General features: G+C 43.0%; 1 protein-coding gene across 1 annotated transcript in view; it reads right to left on the bottom strand.

The window, feature by feature from the left end:
• Positions 1 to 2147: 2147 nt before the first annotated feature.
• The window catches only part of FAIM2 (Fas apoptotic inhibitory molecule 2), a 64312-nt gene continuing 50991 nt past the window's right edge, over positions 2148 to 15468 (bottom strand). The window contains exon 12 of the mRNA XM_043965771.1: positions 2148 to 6641. Within this exon, the coding sequence (XP_043821706.1) occupies positions 6492 to 6641 (150 nt within the window). The 3' untranslated portion in view covers positions 2148 to 6491. The remainder of the gene's footprint in view (positions 6642 to 15468) is intronic.

Below are 15468 nucleotides of genomic sequence, written 5' to 3' on the forward strand. Positions count from 1 at the left end.
ATCTCTCTGAATCAATTTTATACGTCAGTTGTTTTTCATTGAGAACTCCATCTCTCAGCTCTGGGCATTTTCTCTGTTTGTCATCCATGCCCAGAATGCTCTCCTTCTTCCATTCCAACTGCTGGCCTTGATGACTTCCTTTAAGTCCCAACTAAAACCTCATCTTTTACTGGACGCTTCCCTAACTGCTCTTGTTTCTAGTACCTTTTCCTCTGTTACTTATTTCTCATTTATCCTGTGTATAGTTCCTTCTTTATCTATATATTTGCTTTGTTGTTTCTCTGTAGATTGTGAGCTCCCTCAGGGCGCAGGGGCCTGCCTTTTGCCTCTTTTTGTCATCTTTTTGAGAGTTTAGGCACAGTGCCTCGACACTAGTAGGTATTTAATAAATGTTTATTGATTAGTTGATATCAGCAGTAATATTGCACAAATCCTACTCCATCTGTTTGCTTTTGAGGACCATTTAAGCATGCCTACAGTTCTTGGGGATATCTTATACCCTGTTATTCTTCTAGTTTAGCCACATTTGCTTCCTTAAGGTTTTTTTGTTTTTTTTTTTTGGTGAGGCAATTGGGGTCAAGTAACTTGCCCAGGGTCACACAGCTAGTAAGTGCCAAATGTCTGAGACTGGATTTGAACTCAGGTCCTCCTGAATCCAGGGCCGGTGCTTTATCCACTGCGCCACCTAGCTGTCCCCTGCTTCCTTAAGTTTTATTGTTCTCTCTATCAGTCTCTGCAACTGACTCTCTTTCCATGGCTTCAGTCTCACTGGGGAACCACCTCTTACATTTGTATCCCCATTGCTTAGTACAATGGCTGGGATATAATAGGGCTCAATAAATTCTTGTTGATTAAATTCCCTAATGGATAAATGGTCAAATGAGAGTAACAACATAGCTTTCAAAAGAATGGAAAATTATTAATAACCACATGAGAGATTGGTCTAAATCACTTAATATTGAGAGAAATGCAAATTAAATTGCTCAGTGCTCATGGTTATGAGATTTATAAAGGTTTGTAGTTGGAAAGAAGTAAGGAAGCTCAAGGCCATATTCCATAACCCAACAAGCTAGCAGGTCCCATCTATTCACATCTCTTCCCTTAAAACAAGCAAACAATAACAACAGATGATTAAATGGTCTTTTCACTCTGGGCCCTCCACGAATCTACATTTTTCAGGGCTTATACTCAGTTCAGACCATATGAATTTATACTTGTTAATGTTCCCATGTTTTATTTGGTTTTTTTGCAGGGAAATGAGGGTTAAGTGACTTGCCCAGGGTCACATAGCTAGTAACTTTCAAGTGTCTGAGGCCGGATTTGAACTCAGGTCCTCCTGAATCCAGGGCCAGTGTTTTATCCACTGTGCCACCTAGCTGCTCCTAGTTCCTATGTTTTATGCATGGTATTCTCTATTTCCTTTGAATCTCTTCTGTCTTGTACAGTAGGTATCTAATAAATGTTGCTGTCTCCCAATCCCTTTCCCTTTCACCATAGTGCCCTGACAACCTGCTGATTTCCCTACACAAAAGCTCCCTGAAGGGTAGAGATCACGCACAGCACCTTACTAGGTGTTGTGCAAAAGCCACTGAGTTTGGAGTTATATGGCCTGGGTTCAAACTCTGACTCTGGCACCTATTAGCTGTGTGACTAGGGGTCAATTAACATCTACAAGACTCAGTTTTTTGCTATCTGTATCACCTGACTCACTGGGCTGCTTCGATTAAATGAGAAAACAATTGGTAAATTGTGATTGTTATTATTGGTATAGAACTTTGGACACAAATATATTCAATAGGTAAATTGTGATTGTTATCATCATCACTATGGAACTTTGAACACAAATATATTCAGAAGTGATGTACACATCACTCTTATGGGGAGTGATTGAATTCTAGGATGAGTCTAGGGTTCTGCAGGTGGGGATGTCTTTTTCTCTTTCTCACAAATGGGGAATTGGTAGATTTAATCCCAGTTTTATTACATTGAATTAATAATAGCTGAAAAATAAAAATAATACACTTGAGAGTTAGCACTGCTGTGAAGCCAAGTGACTTGAAAGTGAATCTCTGCCCCCCCCTCCCCCCCCACCCCAACAGCTAAGGTAGGAGACTGAGGGCATCACAAATCAGCCAAACAAAAAGGTGTTGGGACCATAATTGCTTTTATTCTTGCCCCAGGGGCATTAACAGCCTATGGGAAGAAGTTTAGGCAAATGAAGGGAACAAGTGTCAGCCGTGGGGTAGACATCAGAGGAATTCAGGCAACAGAGAAACAAACATATTCAAGCTTAGAGGGGTTTGTGGCAGATCATCCCTTATTCCGGATTCTAGGCCTTTAATCCACTTTCCGAGATCTGCCAGTGCCTGTCCGTATTACCCCAAAATGCCACATGGGGGCAGCAAAGTGTATGTAAAGGTGCCAAAACCCATCCCTTAACAGTGAGAAATCTGAGATGCTGATGACTCTCAGGTGGGCATCGGGGAGGGTGAGGCAGCAATTTTTAAAGTGTCTCTATCAGTAGGAAGAGATGGGGAGGGGAATGGTGGAGAAAACTAATCAAGGGAACAGGATTCCTAGGGTTGCCCCTGCATGATCCTGAAGAAATCAAGATCTGCTATATTTTTAGCCTTTATTCAGCAGGAGTGGACAGTAATGTATGCAGAGGATTTTGGTGGGGCTAACACCTGAGACTCCCTTGAACTCTGAGTTCCCTCTCCCCTCCCCTTTCGGGAGCATAGCACTCCCTCCCCCACATTGGGCTGGACTCTTGCCCTGGGTCAAGTTCTCAGATACTCCTTGGTCTTTTAATAAAGTGTCCTATCCTCAGCTCTATTTTTCACCCCCAACAAAAATGTGAGGTAGAAAGGGGGGGGCCCTCCTCCCTCTCTAGCCTGTGGCACCTGCCCAGTTTTGATTTCTTGTAATCCTGCATTCCTGCTCCCTCACCCTTCCTCCTCAAAAGACTCATCCAGGTGTTTGTGGGGCTTGTCTTTCATGACTTATACGTCTCCAACCAGCTCCTGTGTCTTTCCCTCTAAAGGAAATGAAACCCAGGAGGTGGGCTATCTGCATCCGTTCCCCATGATTCTGTGAACTTGACCCTTTTCTGGGCCTCAGTTTCTTCTCCTGAAATGCTGAGATTATTCAAAATTTCAGACTCCTTCCCATAGTACACAAAGGAACCAAGCACGTGGTAGAATGGTTTTAGCTCAACAAACACAAAGAAAGGAACCGCAGCGATTGATTCCCATGATTTCTACTGGTTTCTATATCCTAGTCACATTCTGACAGTTTTTTTTCTTTCTTTCTTTTTTTTCAACTGAGGATATAGACTGGGACCTCTAACTGCATGTCGAGAGCTTGGTCCTGGAAAAATCTTTTGCTCCATTTTTCATAGATTAATGGAGCAAGTCGATTCTGGGAAGTAGCAAAAAGTTTGGAAGTAAAGAAAGTTAGAGACTTGAGGGCTCTTTGGGTGGGGGAGGCTCAAAATATGATGCTGAAGCTTAATGGGCAGCAGGAAAAGACCCCCCAAACAAACTTGAGATGGAAGGAGGCACATGGCTTGGAGATTGAAGAGGGATAGAAAAAAAGCCACCAAAAAGAGATTGTGGGGTTCAGGATAAGGGACGTGAAGGCAGAGAAAGCAAATGATGCCCCTACTAGCAGCCGCTAAAGGGACACATCTTATTTATCAATCAAGATCCAAAATTTCCTGATACCTACCATACTGGTCCCGGACACTCTACTCTTTCACCCTGGTGGAGAATATGAGACACAGAGCCTGAAGGGAACCTGTCTAACAACCAGGATCAGAATCTGGCCTCAGGCAGATCTGGCTGGGAGACATCCCCACGGGAAGGATGTAAAGCAGAACAAAGGACATTGAACTCCCTAATGCTACTGAGGGGAGATGCTTAGTTTCCCCAGGCTATGTCTCAGCAGCTAGGCCGCCTAGCTCGATTCTCAGAGCTGTAAACAGCACTTTTTGTGCCTGGATCATACTTTGCAAATGTACTTAGGGACCAACTTAAGGTAAGAATGAAACTCAAGCCAGAGCAGGGTCTCTCTTCTTTGGGTAGTGTAGCTCATTGGGGGTACCTGTGGAGGAAGTACACATTCAGGTAGCTACCTCAGTTTAAATGTTCTTGCTGCTTGGGCGCAAAATCAGTTGTTTCCACCCTGCTGCAGAAGTATAAGTGCTGGGAGGGGCCTCTAAATTTGTACCACTCTGAGAATCCCATTCACCCTGGTCTAGTTACAGCTCAGCTAATTGCCTCCTGCTCCATCCCACCACTGACAGTTTTCTTTGCCCCTGGAGAGTACTCAAGAATCATAAGCTTTCAGTCCTTTTGGGCCTTGTCAGATGCAAGTACAAGGGGTTGGGGGGGGGTGTCAAGGGGCAGTATGGGGAATTTAGTACATCCTCCTTCCTTCCCTAAATGGAAAAACCTCAGCTCAGCTACAAAGACAGGAGGATCTTGGTCATGCAACAGGCATGCTGTGCAGAGTGAGCATGCAAAAAGGAGGCTAGAAGGAAAGGGGGGAAGGAGAACGCTGATGACTGGGATGAGGGGCTTCAACACTTCACCAGTAATTTTCCACTGGTGCCAGAGCTACCACAGCATGAATGAGCAGCCAGCCTCCTTCCCTCTCCACCCCCCAAGTCCCCCAGGCCTCACTAACTGAGTCCCCTCCCATGCGCACGGCTACACTGCCAGGGGCTAGGTAGCTGACGCACACGCACCTGCCCAGCGATCCCAGCCCGACCCGCCCAGGCCGAAAAGGGGCCCCAGGCCTCATCACACGGACCAGTTTTATCAGGGGCCTGGCTGAATTAGCCATAGGCTGGCCAATTTCCAAACTGGGGAGATGAGAAGATAAAGAGGAGAGAGAGGGAGCACACTTGCCCCCTCAGGGGAGGTTGGGTTAAACAGCTGGTTGGGGTGACCTGGACTGAAGAGGGGAGAGAATGAAGGTGGGAAGAGTGAGAAGCGTCTTCTCTTTGGAGTATGTAGAAATAGGCTCTGGCTTGGGCATTTAAGACCTGGGTTCACTGTTTGGCAAGGCAACAAGCTAGGGAGGCACTTTGGGGAAATGGAGTGCAGAGAGAGGCGGCCACCCCTGGGAGGGGAGGGGAGAAGGGGTTCCCCTGCTGGGGATTTCAGCATAGCAAAGAAGCTATTCCATCTCCCACCCAAACTAGTTTCTCAAAAAAGGCTCTTCTCTATTACTCACCAGTGGACAGACTTCTTTCCCTCTTAAGACCCCAGAACCATTTCTATTTTGCACTGTTCACCGATCCCAAGTCCTGTCCACTCCCTAAAATCTTAGGAAGACAGCTTGGGGATCTCAAAGGGAAATGACTCTCAATTCTTTCAGCCAGCTCTGCATCATGGGGAGGCCGAGGGAACATCAAGGGCTGTTCTACATCCCTAATGTCTGGGCACTGATTGGTTATTTCTTTAGGTTGTGACCTCCTTCTGATACGTGATTCACCTCTACCTTCTATCTCACTACTAGAGGTCTCAGAGCAGAGCCTTAGATAGGACTCTTAGCAGGGACTCACTTCTCCCTGCCCTTGCTACCTGAGAGTGCCCAACCCCTCACACGCATATCTTTTGCAATATGTTGGAAATGCAATCGCAGATCTAACTGAAGCGCCCCCCCCATATCCAATGAAGGGCCATTTAAAGGATTGCCATTCTTTAAACAGCACCCCTCATTCTCTTCCCCCAAGTATAATAATATCATAGACAAGCTTGTAGCTTTGGACTTAGAAAGGACCTCACAAGTCATCTCCAACCCCCTCATTTTATAGATAGGGAAACTGAGGCTTAGGGAGGGTAAGGGACTTGTCCAAGGTCATATATGTATATGCAGCAGACAGGACTGAAACTCAGGTACTACAACTTCAAGTACTACACAAGCTGCTTCTGTTATCTCCAGGGTTTGACCCTTGGAGGCTAAGTTATCCTCCTATGCCAGCTCATCCCTTTCCATAAAATGCTTCAGTTTTGACCCTAGGGAAATGAGGGGAGTAACAAAGAGGGAAACATTTTCTCCCAAATCACACAAATCTTCTGAGGTTCAGGAATCATTTCACCCTGGGGTCCCTTTGTTGACACCTAAGATCCTCAACCATCATCTGCTTTCTCCCTTGGACTCTTGTACCCCAAAACTAAGGTGGGAGATAAGGAGTACACTGAATTCACAATCTCACATGTGGAAATGGAAAAGAGAGTCCTGATGGGCAGGGAAGCAGGAAATATAGTGACTCCAGTCCTTTAGGCTTCCAGAATCCCTCACATATATACAACCTACAGAAAACAACTCCAAGGATGCTGCCAAAGAAGCGGAATTGGCAGAGGCGCGAGGCCTAGGATGATGTTTAGTGCTATATCTTAGGGGCCGGGGAAGAGCAGGGGATGGGTGTTACAAGAGGACAAACAGGTCGCATTTCTTGGAGTTGGAAAAAGGGAAGCCTTTCAATCCCGGTTGGTGCCAAAAAGCTGCAGAAAGAAGGAGAAGATGTAGACGATGTCCAGGTAAATGTTGAGTGCTCCAAAAATATACTCCTCTGGGCTCAAGGAATAGCGTCGGTTTCCCATCAGCAGTTGTGTGTCGAACGCAAGGAACTAGAGAGGCAAAAGGAAGAGTTATTACTGTCAGAGACTCTTCTGAGAAGGGTTACTTACCACTAGGGTACGTTATGAAGTTGGTCTTTTTCGGTTGATCTTTGGTGTCATCATCAATATTCCTGGGGACTGTCCTGCTGAGATACCTGGCTGCTCAGACCCAAAAAACTCATCCATGGGGACCTTTACCCTCTCCTCTCCTCCGCATTAATTCTGAATCCTACCTGTTTTCCATCCCCAATCTCTCGGATACCTCAGGACTTCAAGATAAATTAATCTAGTCTATGCACGATTCCTCCTGGACCATATTTGCAGGAGGCAATGTAGAATCATGAAAAAAGAAAGTATTAGACAGAAGAACCAAAAGAGGTGGATTTAGTGTTGCACCTGTTTTGTCTGTATCTTTACGTACGCATTCTCTCCCCCCAATAGAAGTAAGCTCCTGGAAGGCAAGGATGGGTTTTGCCTTTTTTTTTTTTAAATCCTCAGTACCTTTGACATAGTGGATTGACTGTATGAATCTAGGAGAGTTATTGAACTTCAGTTTCCTCGTTTGTATAAGGGATATAACATCACCTCTGAGAAAGTAAAATTTAGACTCCCTGTTTCCCAGAGCTAAGGTTTAGCAAGCCTGTGGGGAAAAGAATCCTTAGAGGGCAAAGGGCTTGGCTTTAATTGGTGGGGGTGGGGGTGGTGCTGGGGTTTTGTTTGTTTGTTTACTCAAATCCTCTGGAATCCCAAACTGCTGGAGAGGCAGCTCATAGGATCACTGATTGAAAGCTGGAAGGGACCACAGGGCTTATCTGGTTCAACCTGCTCATTTTATCAATGAGAAAACTGAATTGGGGGAGGGGAGAGTAGAAAGGAGAGAAAACCTTATTGTTCATTAAAAAAAAAGAAAAGGAAATAAATAAATAAAAGAACTGAAGTTTATGGAGGGGAAGTGACTTGGCCAAGTTAACATAGGCTGTCCTTTGCTTGCCCTAAGCAAGGATAGGTCCTCTTTCTTTCCCTTTCCTGTGCATAAGACCCGGGTTGTGGGTTTTTGTTTTTTTTTTTTCAAAAGCACTAACTCCCACCAAGTCTCTAATGACCAGGCTTCAATCTAGGACCTTGCCCAAGTTCACAGGGTCCAGGTGGCTGTCCGATGGCTTATCTGCCTGGCGTGATGTGAGCGGGTACTTGATAGAAAGGGATCCCTACCTCAATATAGCAACGTTACTTCCTATCATTATTCCCTTCCTATTATTTTCCTCCTTTGAATTTTGTTAGAGTTCCCTCTTAAAAAGCAAATACCCTGGAGTGATGCTAAACCTAGGTGGATAAAACACCAGTCGAGGAGTCAGCAAGACCTGGATTCAAATACAGACTCAGACAATTACTAGTTGTGTGAATCTGGGCAAGTCACTTAAAGTCTCTCAGCCTCAGTTTCCTCAAGTGTAAAATGGGCATCATAATGACACCTAACTCCCGAGGTTGTTGTAAGTATAAGATGAGATAACATTTGTAAATCATGGAGCTCAGGGATTGGCACATAGTAGGCATTTTAGTAAATGCTTGTTCCTTCCACCCTTAACCTTTATCAACAGAACAACTTAACATGTATAACCCATATGTGATTGCTTACTGGCTCCTGGAGCAGTGAGGGGAGAGATAGAACTTGGAACTCAAGACTTTAAAGTAAATTTTTTTTTTAATAAGTGAGGAGGAGCTAGGTGGTGCAGTGCATAAAGCACTGGCCCTAGATTCAGGAGGACCTGAGTTCAAATCTGACCTCAAACACTTGACACTTAATTGCTGTGTGGCCCTGGGCAAGTCACTTAATCCTCACTGTCCTGCCCCCCCCCCCAAAAAAAGAAAGTGGATTTAGCGTTGGGGGGGGGAACCCCAGTGGCTTAGCTGAGTCACCTAAGTGCAAGACCCTGAAGACAGGATGAAGGATCTCTCTCTGAGGAGGGCAGGAAGGAGGAAGAGGAAAGTCGACAGGGAGGGGCTGAAGACCAGCTTTCTAACTTCACATCGTCAATTAGCATTGAACCTGATCTTCATTACTTTAATCCTACCCATGGCTAAACCTTGCTTGACTCAGTGACTGTTCATTTGTCATAGTGCCCTTAATGCCTTTCTAGGTCAGTATGGGAGGGTGTGACCTCCCAGAGGGGAGGAGGTAAACACATCTGGGCAACATCCTTGAGGGTGTAATGATACTGATGATGATAATAACAACAGCTAGGCATCACATAGCTTTTTAAGGTTTTTGTTTTGTTTTGTTTTGCGGGGCAATGAGGGTTAAGTGACTTGTCCAGGGTTACACATCTAGTAAGTGTCAAGTGTCTGAGGCTAGATTTGAACTCAGGTCCTCCTGAATCCAGGGCTGGTGCCCTGGCCTACTGCGCCACCTAGCTGTCCCTCTTTAAGGTTTACAAATACTTTACACATATTATCCCATTTTGTCTCAGTGAAGTAGGTAATATTATTAGCCTTATTTTGCAGGCAGCTAGGTGGTGTAGTGGATAGAGCAGTGACCCTAGAGTTGGTGGGAGGACCTGAGTTCAAATCTCACCTCAGACACTAGCTGTGTGACCCTGGACAAGTCACTTAACCCAATTGCCTTAAACATTCTGGGGCTATCAGTCATCCTGATAACATATCATGCCACTGGACCCAGAATGACTCTAGAGGAGCCTAGTGTGAGTGAGTGAGGCTATTGACTTTGCATAGCCCGCCCTCACTTAAATCCAGTTCATTGCAAGTCATGACATCCATCATGGTCCTCTTCGAGAATGAAGGACAAAGCAGCAACAACAACAAAAACAGATGAGGAAACTGTTAGTAACTGGCTGAGATTTTCCTCCCTCTAGGTCCAATACTCTATCTACTTCTACTATCTACTATCTACTTTTTCAGTTTCAGATTGGTTTATTGGTTGGGTGGTGAAGGCCAAAGAGGGACTGAAAGGAGGTGAAGAGTGAGACGAATGGAGCCATTAGAATGAAGTCCTAGGTTCTGGAAGTGTCAGCACTGAGAAGAGGAATTGGGAAAAGTAGCATCGGCGGAAAGGAAACATTTAGGGGTAGGACCTGTGGTCCACACAGGATTTCTCCTCTTGTCTCAGCCACCACCAAGCTCTCTGAGGCAGGGAAATTGAGACGCTATCAGCAAAGGGAAGTGGTTGCATGAGGAAAGGATCAGAGCAGTACCGAAGCAGAGTCACTCGTTCTGCTTCTTCTATGAGACAGACAGCAGGGACTCCTCTCCTGCCTTCTGTTCTCGAGTTGGTCAGTAAACAAGCATCTGAGTAGCTCAAGGGATACAGCCCTAGGCCTGGAGGCAGGAAGACCTGAATTCAAATCCTGCCTTGGACATTCTCTAGCTGTGTGATCCTGAGAAAGTCGCTTAACCTCTGTCTGCCTCACTTATCTCATTTGTAGAATGGGGGTAATAGTAGAGTCCACCTTCCAGGGTTGCAGTGAGGGGAAAAAACATGAGATAGTGTCTCTAAAGTGCTTTGCAACCTTAAAGTGTATATTAAATGCTAGCTATTGTCTCCTGGTAGGGGTGTGCTCCCAAAACAAGTGAAGGATGAAGCAAGAGCTAAAAATATTTGGATTGGTTCCCAGGACAGTGAGGCACAGAGTAGGCAAAGGAATCTTGGAGGAAGACAACCTAGCAGCTTTTAACATTATAAAACATTAACATTTGTATAAAATTTGAAGGGTTGCAAAGCACTTTATATACTATCTTTATCCTCACGACAACCCTGGGGGATAGGTGCCATGGTTTAATATATAGTCAGTCTAAAAAGTCCCAAAGGAAAAGAACACCTAAATCTAGAGTAATTAAAGGTAAATCTTCAAGAAGAGAAGACAGAAATACAGTAGGAGATTAAAAAGTTCATGAAATAATGGAGAACTTATATACTTAAAGATCCCACTCACCAACCCAACCCTCAGCCCACCATGTACCCTGGCCACAGGCAGTCAACTCAAGCAACCTGGCATAGTTCTATTTAAATGTCTAGTTGTAGGGAACTCTGCTTGATTCTCTCGTGGTAGTGAATAAGTCTAAATTCCCTCTCCCCATCACGTCCCTCCCACCCCTACTCCACAAGAGTAAGAAAACATTGATTCTGCTCAGCCATTTGAAGAAAAGGGATTCCAACAATGGCAGGGGTTAGAAAACTTGGCATTACAGAGCCAGCCAGAGGGGAAGGGGCTCCATGCCCAAAAGAATGGGAACTAGAAACATAGCTGGGGTCAGTCCTTCTCTACAGTTTACTTCAAGCAGAGATGTAGCCAGACCCTTAGAACCCCTAACCCAATTAGGCTGAGGATACTCTCAAGGGGTCTGTGTGCAAGTGGAAAGGGGAAAGAGCCAAAAGAGATGGGAGGAAGTCAGAGACAAGCTAATCGGAATAAAAGGGGTCTTGAAAGACAAAAAAATCTAAGAGAGAAAGGGTGTGTACAAACCAGACCCTGAACAGATAAAACCACAGTGTTACTCATAAAAATGGAAGAAAAAATGAGCAACAGAAATTTCAAAAGGCTATAAAACTATATAATTGGCTATGAAGGAAAGTGAACAAAAAATCAGTGGAAAAAAAAAGAAATCTGTGGGTTTCCCAAAGAAAATGGAATAAAAGCAAAAAACTACAAAATAATTCTGTTTTTTTTTTTTGCGGGGTAATGAGGGTTAAGTGACTTGCCCAGGGTCACACAGCTAATAAGTATCAAGTGTCTGAGTCTAGATTTGAACTCAGGTCCTCCTGAATCCAAGGCCAGTGCTTTATCCACTGTGCCACCTAGCTGCCCCAACTACAGAATAATTCAAAAAAGATTTCAAACTCTTAGAAGATATTAGGATTGCCATTCATGCCTTCTTATTCACCAGATCATTTGAGGAACAGAAATAAGGATGCTTCTTGTCCAAGAAAGTACAGGGTCATGACAGGGTTTCCTTAGGTTCCTGGAAAAATGCTATCCTCAATAAATAGCTACTGTTAAATACCACTCATGGATTTTCATTTTCATTTTATTTATTTGTTTTGTTTGCTTATTTATTTATTTATGTATTTATTGTGGGGCAATGAGGGTTAAGTGACTTGCCCAGGGGTCATACAGCTAGTAAATGGCAAGTGTCTGAGGCTGGATTTGAACTCAGGTCCTCCTGAATCCAGGGCTGGTGCTTTATCCACTGTGTCACCTAGCTGCCCCCTACCACTCATGGATTTTCAAAGAATTAAAATATAAAAATACAAAAATGAATACAATTTAATAATTAATATTTTTGATTATAAAAAGGCACTTTAGAAGCTTGTAGTGGTTCAAGGTAATTCTTATATTAGTGATATGATGAAAAAAGATTTATTTCCTATTGGCAGAATTCTAAACAAACTGGCTTTTAGAGTATTTCTCTATTAGCACCTTTCCCCCCAACACCTAAAAAGAAAGATTAGAAATCAGAGCTCTCAAAGCAGACTAACAAAACACCTGAGTACTATATTTCAGGGAGAAAAAAAGAAAACTATCTAGACGTTTTGAATATAAATAAGAAATTGTTGATTGAATTTACATATTGTGGTCATAGAAAAAGCTCATGCTTGAAATGTCAAAGAACTTTTGAGGAAAAAAATGGAGGAAATGCATAGGTAAAAAGGAAACATGGTGATCACTTCTATATGCCCAAATCAACAGCACCATTGCTTCTGAAAAGAATGCATCCCTGAGCGTTGGTGGGAGTGGGGTTTGGAATATGCATCATTAGAGTTTACATAGCTGTATATCCAAGATATATAGAGAACAAATATATAAGACTAAGAGCCATTCTAAAGTGGTTAAAAAAGGGACAAATTGTCCCCCCACCCCCCCACAAAAAAAGAACCACAAACTATTAACAGCTACTGAAAGATTGCTCTAGATCAGGGCTTCTTAAAATTTTTCCACTCATGACCCCTTTTCGCCTGAGAAATTTGTACATAACCTTGGGTATATAGGTATATAAAATAGGGATACATAACTTTTTTTTTTAAAGTGAGGCAATTGGGGTTAAGTGACTTGCCCAGGGTCACACAGCTAGTAAGTGTTAAGTGTCTGAGGCCGGATTTGAACTCAGGTACTCCTGGACTCCAGGGCTGGTGCTCTATCCACTGCGCCACCTGAGCTGCCCCCCATAACCTTTTACTGTTGCCACATTTTTCACAACCTCCACATTCCGTTTTGCAACCCCATATGGGGTTGCAACCCATAGTTTAAGAAACTAGGCTCTAGATCACCAATAATAAAAAGAATGCAAATTGCAACAATTCTGTGGGGTTTGCCTCATAGTTCAGCAAATTGGCAAATATGGAAAAAGATAAATAGTCATATAATATATGATTGGTAGAGATGTGAGTTTGTCTAACCATTTAAAAAACAAATTTGGAATTAGGAGGGGAAAAGTGACTAAAATGACCATATCTTTTCATCTGGATATCTTAATGCTTGGCATATACTCCAGGGAATTTGAATACAGAAAGGTCCCATATATACCAAAATATTTATTCAGAGATATCTGTACTTTTTGTGGTATCCAAGCCCTAGAAATGAAGCAAGTGCCCATCAAATGGGGAATGGCTGAACAAATGACGGTATATGAATATAATGGAAGATGATTGTGATGTAAGAAATGACAAAAGGAATGGTTTCAGAGAAACTTGGGAAAATGTTTGAACTGCTGCAGAGTGAAGTGAGCAGAATCAGGAGAATAATTTATACTATAACAATGCAATACACAAACAACTTTGACTCTGATCAATAGCCAATCAAGATTCCAGAAGTTCCAGTGATTAAGCATGCTACCCATCTCATGACAGAGAGATGATTGACTCAAGATGCAACATGAGAGGTCAAGATGATGAGTACAAGCCAGACCCAGCTGAACTCTCCCAGCATTCCCCTCAGAGAACCTTAAACCAATGTATCAAATCAGATTAGAGGGGCAGCTAGGTGGCGCAGTGGATAGAGCACTGGTCCTGGAGTCAGGAGTACCTGAGTTTCAAATCTGGCCTCAGACACTTAACACTTACTAGCTGTGTGACCTGGGCAAGTCACTTAACCCAATTGCCTCACAAAAAAAAAAGATAAAAAATCAGATTAGAGCAGCACAGCTAACAAAAGGTCAGGGGGAGATATTTTTCCAGTCTAAGATAACTTAGGATGTTCACAGGAGAAGTCTGTACTACTGGGGTGGGTGTAGCACCAGTGGTGGCGCTGTGACAGCAGCAGCAGCAGATTAAAGAACTCTCTGCCCAGAGATATAAGGGGGTTGGAAAACTGGTCAGAAAGAGATTACAGGGGACCCTTTGTTGGCACTGGGTGCAGATGGTACTGACTGGCAACTCTATTGCCCATAAGTAGTTCTGGATCACAGTTTTAGGGCAGAGAGGAGTGCTTATGATCAATCACAAGAGAGCAAGGGTCCTGGTCACACTTCCAGGGCCAAGAGAAGCACTTGCACTTGCAACTGCAGGGGAGGAGGGGGCCTTCCTGGGTAAAGACCAGAGCACAGAACAAAAGAGCAGTGAACACACAATACCAGGATAAAACCACCTTGGAAGCACTAAAAACTTGCAGACCCACAGAACTAGTTCTGAAAATAGCAGCATGAAAAAGACTCAAGCTTGGCAAAGTGCCTCTGCAATCCCCTAGGCAAGGAGATCCCAAACTTAGCATAAAGTTCAAAGTGAAGAAATGAGCTGGAGAAATGAGTGAACAACAACAACAAAACTTGACCCATAAAAGCTACTATGGTGGTAGGGAAGGACTAAGCTAGTTAAAACTTAGAAAAATACTACAATGTGAATACAGGTACAATCAAAACCTCAAAGAAAAATTCTAATTGGATCTAAAGCCAGCAAGAATTCCTGGAAGAGTTAAAGAAAGAGATGAATGGTAAAGGAAAAATTGAAAAAATAAATGAGAGTGCTATAAGAAAATTATGAAAGGGGCAGCTAGGGTGGCGCAGTGGATAGAGCACCAGCCCTGGATTCAGGAGGACCTGAGTTCAAATCCAGCCTCAGACCACTTAACACTTACTAGCTGTGTGACCCTGGGCAAGTCACCTAACCCCAATTGCCTCACTAAAAAAAAAAAGAAAAGAAAAGAAAAGAAAATTATGAAAAAAGAACAAACAGCTTGTAAAAGAGGAACAAAAAAAAATACCAAAGAAAATAACACCTTAGAAAATGGATTTGGCCTAATAATAAAAAAAGGGCATAACAATTCACTGAAATGAAAGAAACTCCTTAAAAAGTAGAATTGGCCAAATAAGAAAAAGTAGGTACAAAGCTCATTGAAGAAAAATAATTCCTTAAGAATTAGAATTGGGCAAGTGAAAGCTAACGATTCCACTAGACTTTAAGAAACAATAAAACAAAAATAAAAGAATGAAAAAAGTAGAAATGTGAAGTATTTCATCAGAAAAACCAACTGACCTAGGAAGTAGATCAAGGAGAGATAATTTAGGAATTATTGGACTACTAAAAGTCATGATCAAGAAAAGAGCCTAGACATCATATTTCAAGAAATTATGAAAGAAAACTTTCCTGGTATCTTAGATCCAGAACATAAAATAGAAAATGAAGGAATCAATCAATCACATCCTGAAAGAGATTCCAAGATGAAAAACTTCCAGGAATGTTATAGCCAAATTTCAGATCTCCTGGATCAAGGAGAAAATATCACAAGCAGCCAGAAAGAAATAATTAAGATATTGTGAAGTCACAGTCAGGATCATGTAAGATTTAGCAGGCTCCACATTAAAAGAGCAAAGGACTTGGAATATAATATTC

This window comes from Dromiciops gliroides, chromosome 5 (genome assembly GCF_019393635.1).
Source record: "Dromiciops gliroides isolate mDroGli1 chromosome 5, mDroGli1.pri, whole genome shotgun sequence".
Classification (NCBI taxonomy): Eukaryota; Metazoa; Chordata; class Mammalia; order Microbiotheria; family Microbiotheriidae; genus Dromiciops; species Dromiciops gliroides.